Below are 12,204 nucleotides of genomic sequence, written 5' to 3'. Positions count from 1 at the left end.
AGCTTTTTTTTCCTTTAAAACCAGCTTCTACATTAAGGACACAAGAGACCAGCTCTTAATATTCACCCAATCTTGGCTCTAGGATCCAACTCTGCACCTAGGATAAGGTCACTGTGGCAGTTGAAGCCTGCTGCCCCGATACTTGGGGGAAGAAATGGCTTAAACCACATTTTCCTAACCACCTGATTTTTTATGTTAGGGGTGGGGTGTGTGGGAACAGTCAAAAAGGAAAGAAAAGGAGTAGGAAGCTGTTGCACTGTTAAAATGGCAGATGTTATCATTGTTTCAAATTAATGTGCAAGGCCCATTCCAATAGTTTGACTTTATTAAATCAATAGAACGGGATCTCAGTGGTTAAGCCGTCTTAACAGGGCCAGGTCTCTTGAGGTAGTTTTTGGGCCATCAGTTAATTACATCGACTTTCCAGGAAACAGACTATGGAGAATGAGAGGAATCAGACTGCCTGTCACACACCTCTCATGGAACCCCCTAGTGACGCCTATAAGGACGTTACAGATCTAGTTCCAGACTTTACAGATCTAGTTCCATTTTCTCAAGTTACAGATGGGGAAACTGAGGCCCCAGCAGGGGGAGGGGATGTATCTAAGTCACTAGTGAGTTGGCGGCAGTCAGGTCTCTTGATTCTTTTCCCCATACTCTCAGCCCAACTTCTCAGTGGAGAGGGGCTGGCAGGCCTGCTCTCTGGACAGAATGTAGCAAAAGGCCCGTGGTCAAACTGATACGGGGTGGGGAAGGTTGGTGGGCTCTCAGCCATCAGCCATTCTCATCTTACACGTGAAAAACTCAGCTGAGAGAAGGGAAGTGACTTCCCCCCTCAGGGTAACACCCAGGACTGGAGCTTGGATCTCCTGCTTCTCAGCCTCCTAGAAGCTTCCACAATGGAATACAAAAGGAAAGGTATATGGCGGCATGGCCAGTCTGGAGAAAGGGATCAAGTTAATGACTTTAAATACAAATAATCTGAACAAATGACTAGATAAAAATTGGTTTCCCTAACATGATCTCACCCTCCATGAGCTGTGCTGTTTCTGGAGAGAGCAGTCCAGGAAAGGGGTGTAGGAAAATGCAGTGTTAGAACGAACACCAAGGCTGCAAATGGGGGCAGGGGTGGGCTGGGGGCATTTAGACAGTCTGCACTTGGGTCAGTAAATCCATGACTCCATCTTTGGTGAGGAAGGCCACCTCACCAGTGTTCTGACACCAAACCTCAAAATGTGCAGGGTCCTCCAGGGCCCTCTTGCCAGCGATTATCACAAAGGGGTAGCCAAACTTGTTGGCATCTTTCAGTCTGTTTCCGATGGTCAGATGGGTCCTGTCGTCCAGGAGCACCTCCCCGTGAAGCTGAGGCACTGCCTCTGTGATGTGGTCGTACAGCTGCCCTATGAGCTCGGAGGCCGCCTGCTCCTTACTGCCCTTCTTAGGGGGGATGAGGCAGGCTTGGTAAGGGGCCAGTAGGCTGGGCCAGCGGACACAGTCTTCTGTAGAGAGGACTTCAATGGCAGCAGCCAAGATCCGTGTCACACCCAAGCCATAGCACCCCATTTCAGCCAGGGTTGGTTTGCCACAGACATTGGTAAACTGGGCATTGAAAATGGATGAGTACTTGGTACCCAGGTAAAATGTGTGCCCCACCTCAATGCCTTTGGTTTTAGTCAATGGGCCCTGGCAAGCAGGGCAGTTCATTTGTGACAAGTCTAGTGTCTCCATGTTGGCTGAGAAGCTGCAGCGGGGACAGATGGCAAGCCGGTCCTCTCCAATATCCACTGGGAGCTGGAACTCATGAGACACTGTGCCCCCGATGGTGCCCACATCGGCCTGGACCTTGACAAATGGCAGCCTTAGCTTGTTGAACAGGCTGCAATAGGCATCACACACCAGGCTGTAGGTCTGCTGGGCAGCCTCTGGGGAGGAGTCAAAGGTGTACATATCCTTCATGTAAAACTCTCGGCCACGGAGAAGACCAAAGCGGGGCCTGGGCTCATCCCGAAACTTCCTTGTCACTTGGTACAGCAGGAAGGGAAGCTGCTTGTAGGACAGTTTCTTCTGGGAGGCAATTAAGGCCGTAATGGCTTCCTCGTGAGTTGGTCCTAAGCAGTATTCCTTGCCATGCCTGTCTCTAAGTCTTAGCAGCTCTTTGCCCATCAAGTCCCACCGGTTGGTGGCTTGCCAGAGCTCTGCCGGGCTGAGGCTGGGCATGTTGACTTTCTGGCCCCCGATGGCCTGCATCTCCTGGTCTATCACTCGCACGAGCTTCTCCATGGCACGGACGGTATATGGCAGGAGGTGGTAACAGCCGGGGCTTGCTGGGTAGATCAGGCCCACCTGCAGCATCAGCCGCTGGCTCTTACAGGTCAGGTCATCAGATTTGTCCTGCAGGGAGAGCACCCGGTCTTCCCGAAGGTTCTGTGGCTGGAACACACGAGACAGCAGCAGGCGCCGCCCTCTTCTTGGGGCACAGTGGTGAAACCTGCAAGGAACATACCCAGAGAGCTGGCGGCTGCAGGTGGCCAGGGCGGGCAATGCTCTGCATCTTGTCAGCAGCCCTTCCATGACACCCTGGAACCGGGAAGCACAGGCACCTGAGGAAAAATGAGTTGTATGAGAATGAGCCTCATCCGTGTTCCAACACCACGAAGCAGCCAACCCAGCCTGCTCTCAACAAACTTTGAAGGCAGCCACTGATTTTGCAGATACAAATCCTTCCATTTCTAATATCCTAGCAGATCAAAGCACTATTTCTCTAACCTCTTACTTCCGTTTTTGAAAAATCAATATTTTCCTGATTATAAAAACATTAACAACATCCTGTGGAGAGACAGCGTCGTGTAGTGAGTGCACAGGCTCTGGAATCAGGCAGCCTGGATTCCAGTCAGGCCTCCCAATGGCTGCACCCTGTGTAGCTGGGGACACGTGTCTTAACCCCTCTGTGCTGTTTCTTCATCTGTAAAATGGTAATAACAACAGAACCTACCTTCTAGGCTTATTGTGGACACTTAGAAGAGTTATAAAAGTTCTTGGAACAGTATCTGGCATGTACTATGAGCTCAACTAATGTCTGCTATTATTATTATAGAAAACTAGGGGGGAAATCTGAAAACAAAAAAGAAAAGAAGGCTGGGCATGGTGGCTTATGCCTGTGATTCCAGCATTTTGGGAGGCCAAGATGGGCAGATCACCTGAGGTCAGGAGTTTGAGACCAGCCTGACCAACATGGCAAAACCCTGTCTCTACTAAAAATACAAAAATTAGCTGGGCATGGTGGCACACGCCTGTAATCCCAGCTACTTGGGAGGCTGAGGCAGGAGAATCACTTGAACCTGGGAGGTGGAGGTTGCAGTGAGCTGAGACTACGCCACTGCATTCCAGCCTGGGTAACACAGTGAGACTCTGTCTCAAAGAAAAAAAAAAAGGAAAAGAAAATCAACTGTAATCCCTCAGCCTGGAGTCAACTGCAGCTGACGTTTTGTTGCCATCTGTCTCTTGCAAACCCTGTCCTTTGCACATCCCTCTCTTGTCCCTCTACCTGCCCCCAACATTTAAATGTCATGGGCCTCTTCCCTCTTCACAGCACACACTCCCTGGACAGCCTGCATGCTGAGAGCTGACTCAAAATCTCCACCTGCCTCCTGGAGAATACATCAGGCAGGTACTTCAAAACTCTGTGTCCCAGAATGAACTCAGCATTCTCCCCGCAAACCCACTCCCCCTCCAGCACTGCCTGTCATTGTGAATAGCACCAAAAGTTGCACTTTGCCCAAACCAGAATGTGGGGTTCGCCTGCTCTGCTCCTCTCTGTGTCCCACATTCACAGCCCTCTTGGCCCTGTCATTCCTACCTCTTCACTTGCTGTTCAATCTGTCCCTCTTCTCTCTACAGCCTCTGCCCAGGTCCAGGCCACCCTCATCTCTCACCTGGATGGTTGCAACAGCCTCCCCACTGGTCTCCTGACTTCCATTCCTGCCCTCCTTCAATCCATTCTCTATACTGCAGCCACAGGGGAGACTTCCCAAGCACAGATGCTAACAGCTTTTCTTGGTTATAACGGCCTCCTGCTACCCTTAGAATAAGGTCTAAGCTTCTGACTTTCAGGGTATGCACAGCCCCACATAAGCTGACCCCCTTGGGCCTCATCTCACCACTGCCCCCTCTCTGATCAGGCTTCGCCACGCCCACTCTTTTTTTTTTGAGACGGAGTCTCGCTCTGTCACCCAGGCTGGACTGTAGTGGCGCGATCTCGGCTCACTGCAAGCTCTGCCTCCCGGGTTCATGCCATTCTCCTGCCTCAGCCTCCCGAGTAGCTGGGACTACAGGCACCCGCCACCATGCCCGCTAATTTTTTTGTATCTTTAGTAGAGACGGGGTTTCACCGTGTTAGCCAGGATGGTCTCGACCTCCTGACCTCGTGATCCAACTGCCTCGGCCTCCCAAAGTGCTGGGATTACGGGTGTGAGCCACTGCGCCCGGCCCCATGCCCATTCTTAAACATACTGTCCCTTTTGCACAGAACACCCCTCTCCCCTTTTCCTGCCAACATCTAGCCGTCCTCTAGGCCTCAGGATTACCATCCTCTCCCCAGGAAGCCTTTCTTGTCCCACTCCCCATACCCCCAAAGGGCTGGCTTTTCCCGCATAGCCCACTTGTCTCCTAGGGTTCCTGCCCATTTGGCTGCCTGTCTTCTCCCAGACACTTGGTTCAGTGCAAGCAAGGACCTGTCTAGCTTGCTCACCACTGTATCTTCAGCACATGACAGGGGCTCACTAGACATTGTCCAATAGGCAAGTATGTTTCTCTGATTTTACAAAATAATCACACATTTCTAATGGCAGTACGACATTCCACTGATTACATCAAAAATCAGTAGTTGGTTTTCTCTGTTATACATAATCTACAATGAAGAGAAGGCTTTTTTTGTTATATATTTGGGAGAGGCGTTGAAGAATGGAATTACTGAATCAAAGGCTATAAATTCTTTTCAGACTTTTTATTTGTATTGCCAAATTTAGTGAGTACCTCTACTTTTCAGCACAGTCCATGCAACAAAGCTCCCGGCAGTATGCTGGGTATGGGTTACTGATTCCCCTCAGCTCTAGGGAGCTGGGACCTCCCAGCTGGTTACCTCTAGCAGCCTCAGGTCCTCCAGCTTGTCCCCTCCAACCTCAAGCAGCCTCATTCATTTCCCCTGTGCACTGTACAAATGTTTAAAGGTGGTGAGGCACTGCCACAGAGCCCTAGTGTGGTGTTGTAGGAACGTACGGGCCATGGAGGCAAGGCACATGTGGATTCACCCCTGGCTCTATAACTTCCTTGTGATCCAACCTTACTTAGGGCCGTGGCTCCAGCCAGAAACTCATCCTTGATTCCTCCTAAAGCAAATGAGTCTGTCTCAAGGTTTCCCTTAAGTCCACCCCCTCCTTTCTGGCCCTTACTGCCTCAACATTAGGTTAGCCCCTCAACACCACTTGCTACATTACAGTTACCCAGTGGTTCTGAAATCTAATTGAGCATCAGAATCGCTGGAGGGCTTGTTGTTTTTTTTTTTTTTTTTTGAGACAGCGTTCACTCTATCACCCAGGCTGGAGTGCAGTGGTGCAATCTCAGATCACTGCAACCTCCGTACCCCCAGCCTCAAGAGATTCTCTTGCCTCAGCCTCCTGAGTAGCTGGAATTACAGGCATGTGCCACCATGCCCAACTATTTTTCGTATTTTTAGTAGAGACAGAGTTTCACCACGTTGGCCAGGCTGGTCTCAAACTCCTTGACCTCAAGTGATCGGCCCGCCACGGCCTCCCAAAGTGCTGGGATTACAGGCGTGAGCCACCATTCCCGGTTGGGTTTGTTAAAACAGTGACTGCAGAGGCCCATCTCCAGAGCTTCTGATTTAGTAAGTTTGGGGTGTGGGCAGAGAACCTGTGTTTCTAACAAGTTCCCAGGTGACACAGATGCTGCTGGTCCAGGGACCCCACTGGGAGAACCACTGCAGGGGTCTAGCTGTGTACCACCAATGACTAATGTCTTAAACTCCATGAAGACGACAGCTATGTCTATTTTATTCCAAGTTTTATCTGCAGCATTCAGCACAGTGCCTGGACACAGTGGACACTCAATAACATGTTCCTTTTTTTCTTTCTTAAAAAATAGAGATGGAGTCTTGCTATGTTGCCCAGGCTGGTCTTGAACTCCTGGCCTCATGCGATCCACCTGCCTCAGCTTCCCAAATTGCTGGGATTACAGGTGTGAGCCACTGTGCCCAGGCTCAATACATGTTCTATCAATGAATGAATGGAGTAATTCTTGAACCCTGTCAGTCCAGTCTCCGTATTAGTCTCCAGCTAAAAAGATAGCTGACCCAATCACTCCCCTGTTTACATCCATAACGGCTGGCTCTCATAATTTTCTCAGAATGGCACCAAAGCTCTTCACATTTTGATCCCAACACACCTCTTCCAGCTTCTTATCCTAGCATTCCCCACGTTGCTCATTATTCTTGGAACAGACTGACCTCCCCCCAACCCCCAGCAATTCCAACTCGAATTCAAGGTTTACTTACTCCAAGAAACTTTCTCCAACTCCTCTAAACAGAGAAAGTCACCTCCTCTGTGCTCCACTGCACACACCTCTTTTTAGTATACTGTATTAGAATCATCTCCAAAAATATTTTTGAGGAACTATTGTGTGCCAGGCATTGGAAGCGAATGGTGTTTCACATACTTTTTTTTTCTTTCTGGGGGTGTGTACGGGGGCCAGGAGGGGAGGTCAGTGTCGATGTTTAACATTCTATTCCTTGATGAAATTACAAGTTTATGAAGTTTTATACATCTTTAAATTTCAGAGTCTAGCATAATGCCTACTATTTAGGCTATTATTATCTGTTGATCAAATATGTTAATAAATTAAGAGCAAAGCAAACAGGTGCAATGATATAATTATCTGGATAATTTAAACGAGAGCTTTAAACTCTTCTCCTCCACGTTTAGCATGTCTGTCCTCAGACCCCTCAGCTTATACAAACAGGAGAATAAGTAGAATTATCTCAATTTTTCAGGAGCAATATAGTAACCAACGTATGCAACACTTCAGGCTCTGGCAAACAGCCTCTGAGTCATTCAGTCGATTTTTTTGAGTACCTACTCTGTCGGGACACTGTCAGCCCTTCCAGCCCAGGCCTTTTTAAAGATTCTTTGACTCACCATTGCCCCCCAGTCTAATCAGAAAAGTTGTACATAAAGCGTTTACAACGGTACCTGATACATAATATTAAGTCTCACAAAGTGCTATTATTATTATGCCCAACTCAGAAAAGGGAGGCTCTGAGATATAAAGTCACTTGTGTCAAGCCACACAGCAAATAAGCGCAGGGTCGGGCCTGGAAGGCAAGGTCCCCGCCTCCAAATCCTACAGTTTCCATCACGAACTGTGCTACATTAAACAGCAATGGAACCCTAGGCCTAGTTCTAAGAACAAGTTCGGCCTTCACTCGCTCGGTGACCCTGGACCACTCACTTCGCCCCGGACCTCCGTTTTCTCCAACATAAAACGGGAAGGCTGGCTCAGGCAGCAGGTGGTCCCAGGGCCTTTCCAGACCTGGCACTTCGAGAATTGTGTAACTCTCACGACGACCGAGGGAGAGACCAGGAAGTGCTGCCCTCATTTTACAACGGAGGACACGGAGACCAGGAGTATCGAAAAGTTTATGGGATTCTCAGCCCGCCCCAACTCAAGGACGGGATGCAAGTGGGAAAACGGACACCAGGGTCCTAGGTCTCCGCGCCCACACCGCGTGCTCGCTTCATTTCGCTGCCCGCGCCCGTCCCTCAGGTCTGGGAGTCACCCACGTTCACCTACCGCAATCCCAGCCCACGCCTCCCGCAAGACCACCGCCGTGCCGGGCCAGCGCGCTTGCGCCTCGAGCAAGCCCGCTCCTAAACCCCGCCTCCTGCCCTTCTCGCCAATTGCAAAGCCGCGCTCACGGAGGCGGGGCCGAGGGCAGGGGCGCTCTGGCCCCGCCCCACGCTAGGCGCGCGTGAGAGTTTTTCCGGAAGTGTAGCCAAAGAGCGAGTACCCGGCTTTCCCCAAGATCGTTGATTGGCCAGGGCAGCCTTGAGTAAATCACCGTTCCGGAAGTACTTTCTAGGAACTTGGGAGGTATAACTCTATGATGATTTGAGGGTGCTGTTCCTGTCCCTGCCAGGCCCCGCCCACTCCCCCAATAGGAGAACCACTGGCGACAGTGTAACCATGACGACACACTGGGCAGTGTAGTTTCTAATCTATCCTATGATTTTTACGGGCTTCCCATTTAAATAGTATAAAATTGTGAAACAGTTGGAGAAAGACGCCTTTATTACAGTGCCCAAGACAGTCTTTAAGACACAGATTCAAACTTCCATTCACAAAATATTTTTTGAGCTGCTACCACGTAGAAGCCACTGCTGTAGACACTGGGGACAGTGAAGTGAACCAAACAGACAAAATTAACTGGGTTCAGTGTAGCTTGTGTTCTAGAGAGGACACAGTCAATAAACCAATAGAGCGAAATTTAAGCAGGGCAGGGAATGGGAGCAAAGAACTCAGTAACCAAGATAAACAGTATTTTAATACAATTGTTTTTTTAAAAAAACAAAATGCAAAAAATCCATGGCAAACAAAATATCAAAATTTAAAAGAATCTGTCAGTCAGATGGTGATAAGGGCTATAAAGAAAAAACTAGGGAAGGAGAATGGAGTGTGGGAGTTAAGTGTTTGCAATTTTTTTCTTTGTTTTTTTGAGACGGAGTTTTGCTCTTGTCGCCCAGGCTGGAGTACAACGGCGCGTTCTCGGCTCACTGCAACCTCCTTCTCCCGGGTTTAAGCAATTCTTCTGCCTCAACCTCCCGAGTAGCTGGGATTACAGGTGCCCACCACGTCCGACTACTTTTTGTATTTTTAGTAGAGACGGGGTTTCACCATATTGGCTAGGCTAGTCTTGAACTCCTGACCTCAGGTGGTGATACACCCACCTCGGCCTCCCAAACTGTTGGGATTATAGGTGTGAGCCACCGCGCCCAGCCAAGTGTTTGCAATTTAAAATAGGAGGATCAGGAAAAACCTCATCAAGTAGGTGGCGTTTTTAGCAAAGACCAGAAGGGGGTGAGAGACAGAGCCTTGCAGGGGAAGAATTTTCCAGACACAGGAAACAAGAAATGCAAATGTCCTGAAGTGGGAACTGCATGTTATATAACTCAACCTGATAACAACTACAGTTATTGAATGCCTAAAACATACCAGACCCAGTGCAAGACACTGGTGATTCCGATACTGGCCCCAAGAAGCTCTCAGCACGACAGGATCTTCCAGGAACAACTCCGTGTGATCAGTGGTGTGATAGGGGCTGAGCAAACCCCTGCGGGAGCATGGGGAAAGAAGGCTTCACTGAGGAGGTTACCTTTGAGCTGGACCTGAAGGATGAATGCGGTCTACCCAGACAAGAATGGCAGTGGGAGTGGAGTGCAATGTTCAGGCAGAGGGACCAGGACATTCAAAGGCACAGCTCAGGAAATGATGAGCCAGTGTGAGGGAAGCATGGGGTGTGGTGTGGTTTACATCTTTATTTCTCCCAGCTCCTCACACAGAGCTTGGCACACAGGCCAGAGCAGTGATTCTCAACCTTGACTGCATTAGAGTCACTATATGCACCCACTGCCACCCTCTGTCTCAAGATGCTGGTTGTGCAGACATTATTATTTTATAGTTCCCCAGGAAATTCTAATGTGCAGCCGGGGTTAGATCTGCAGCCCTAGAGGAAAGGCACTGGATAACCTGGTGGTGGAGGCGGCAGGGGTAGATGCCATGTTATTATCCTGGTCTTACAGTTGAAGAAAACACAGCTTGGGTGGAGCACACGACTGCATTTGCCTACCAGCTAGGAGGCCAGGCAGGGCTGGGGTGGACCTGAGCTCTTTTGTCTCTAAGAGCCTTGCTCAACCTCTACAGCCCAGTGCTGTGGTAGAGGCTTTCCCCCAGGAGTGCAGTCCCAGAGGTTTTGCTGGACTGATATTTCTCACTCCTCCTCTTTGGGGGCAGGGGGCAAATAAACTTCAGAATTTCTTGGATCTACATATCCAAAGTAGCCTTTAATTTCTCCCTGTTCCTGTGCACGTTATTACATCCCTTCCGATCCTGGAAAAGCCAGGCAGCTGTCCTCAGCACCCTGAGGTGTTAATTATTTCTCAATTAGCAGTCCCTAGGCTGTAGAGCATAGTGGTGTGGAGAGGCCTAATGACTTGCCGTGTTTATACACCCCCACATCTTCAGAGCACTTTACCAATGGTAACTAATTAATGCTCACAACCCCCTTGGGAGGCAGGCCAAGAATGCTGCATTTTACTGTGAGATTGCAGGAGGATCTGTAGCTCCAGGCTGCAGAGTCCTATCAAGACAGTCACAGAGTAGATTTGCTCCCCATTGAGAGAGTCCAGGGTGGTGGAGATCCCAAGGTCGTGGAAACCCAGAATCTAGCCCTGTTGCTGCTAGTGACTTCCTGTGTGATATTTCAGTCAATCAATTGATCAGAATTTATTGAATGACTTAGTTTACAGAGCTTATTCATGGTTAAAGCCCCATGACGCACCACTCCACCCCCTGCAAAAAAAAAACAAAAACAAAAAAACCCACACAGAAAAAAATCTATTCATTCCCTCATTTATTAATTGGTTATCACAAAGAAATAAAGCAAGAAAAGGACTCCACACCTGCCTTGGTGCCCCACAGCTCTGGGGACACACCACGCACATAGCAATTTCCCCTAGCCAGAATAGGATCTCCTTGAGGGCAAGAAAAGGTTTTGCTTTTTTCTCTATCCTCATCCCTGAGCAGAGGGCCTGGCCCGGTGTTGGGGCTTATCACAGGGTTTTGCTTTTTGGTTTATGTGTTGTTTTAATATAGCAATCAATAAATGAATGGATGGGTTGTCTTCCCTCAGATCATGGGCTCCTCTGAGGACACACTGAATCGTCCTTGCATCCAGAGCCCCTTGCCTGGCATCAGGAGGGGCTCTGAATGTGTGTTGAATAAGCAAATGAAGGCAGAGTTAATGATGAACTCCCCAACCTCATGAGCTCACGGCCTCCTGGAGAGGCTGCCTCTGAAAGTGGTGACACAGTGCCCTGTGGTAAGAAGCTGTGAGGAGGGAAGTGCAAGGTGCCGAGGGAACACACTGCAGATTGGGGGGTTGGGAAAGGACGTGACATTCAGCCATGAGGTGGGATCAGGGAGGGCTTCTCAGAGGAGGGGTACTTGGAATTGACCTTAAGGAATACATAGGAGCTTCCCAAGCCAAAAATGGGATGGAAAGACATTCTGGTCAGAGAGGCAATAAATTGCTTCTGATAAGGAAGATGGCTAGAGATAGTTCTGGCTGGAGCATAGAGCACCCCCAGGTGTCATGGACACACAACTGGACAGCCATCGGAAGCCAGGTGCAGCAGGGTCTACTGGACAAATCTCTGAGTTTATCTCCATCTTTGTGGCCATTGAAACCTTTCTGATGAGGAACGATACTCCTCTCTGCCCCTCTCTTCCCCCCAACACACACTAACTCCTGCTCTGAGCACAATCCCTGGACACTTTGCATCCCATTCTGTAGCATGGACTTGTCGTAACTTGAAAGTATAATTGGCACCACAGGAAGGCAGCCTTCTCCTCTGCTGCATGCCCCTAGGCAGACACTGCTCATGTGAGAAGCAGGCCTGTGGGCAAAAGAGGGTTCTACACCAGGAGAGGACTGGTCCACTGTGTTTTTTTGTCTGAAGTGAGAGCTCAGATTGGAGGAGGAGGATGGCGAGAGAGGCCGGAAAGGAGACTCCTATAATAGCCCAGACTAGGGCAGTGGGTGGGAGAGGAAGAGACAGATTCCAGAGATATCTGTCCAGAGACAGTCCACCTGGTGGACTCCTGAGCCCACCCCTGCACCCTTAGCCCAGCTCAGCCCAGACAGGCTGGACTGTGAGGGTGGCTTTGCAGTCAGGAAGGCCTTGACTAGGAATCTGCCCAGGCTCTTCTCAGCTACATGACCTTGGTGAGTTACTTATCCATTTCTTTATCCATAAGACAGAAATCATAATAGCATCCCATGGGGCTGTTATGAAGGGACACCGAGCAATGTCATTGAAAGCTTCCAGCCCATCCCTCAACGCTTATTTACTCACT

General features: G+C 49.4%; 1 protein-coding gene across 1 annotated transcript; it reads right to left on the bottom strand.

Moving 5' to 3' along the window:
* Nucleotides 1-307: 307 nt before the first annotated feature.
* PARS2 (prolyl-tRNA synthetase 2, mitochondrial) lies at nt 308-7,974 on the bottom strand. Its single transcript, XM_004025852.5, has 2 exons — nt 7,864-7,974; nt 308-2,600 (listed from the first exon to the last, which is right to left on the bottom strand). The coding sequence occupies exon 2, from the start codon at nt 2,569-2,571 to the stop codon at nt 1,144-1,146; it is 1,428 nt and encodes a 475-aa protein (XP_004025901.3). The 5' UTR covers nt 2,572-2,600; nt 7,864-7,974; the 3' UTR covers nt 308-1,143.
* Between the last annotated feature and the right edge of the window lie 4,230 nt (nt 7,975-12,204).

This window comes from Gorilla gorilla, chromosome 1, assembly GCF_029281585.2.
Source record: "Gorilla gorilla gorilla isolate KB3781 chromosome 1, NHGRI_mGorGor1-v2.1_pri, whole genome shotgun sequence".
Lineage (NCBI taxonomy): Eukaryota > Metazoa > Chordata > Mammalia > Primates > Hominidae > Gorilla > Gorilla gorilla.
Note: the sequence above shows the minus strand (reverse complement) of the source record. Positions and strands in the feature narration are given on the sequence as shown.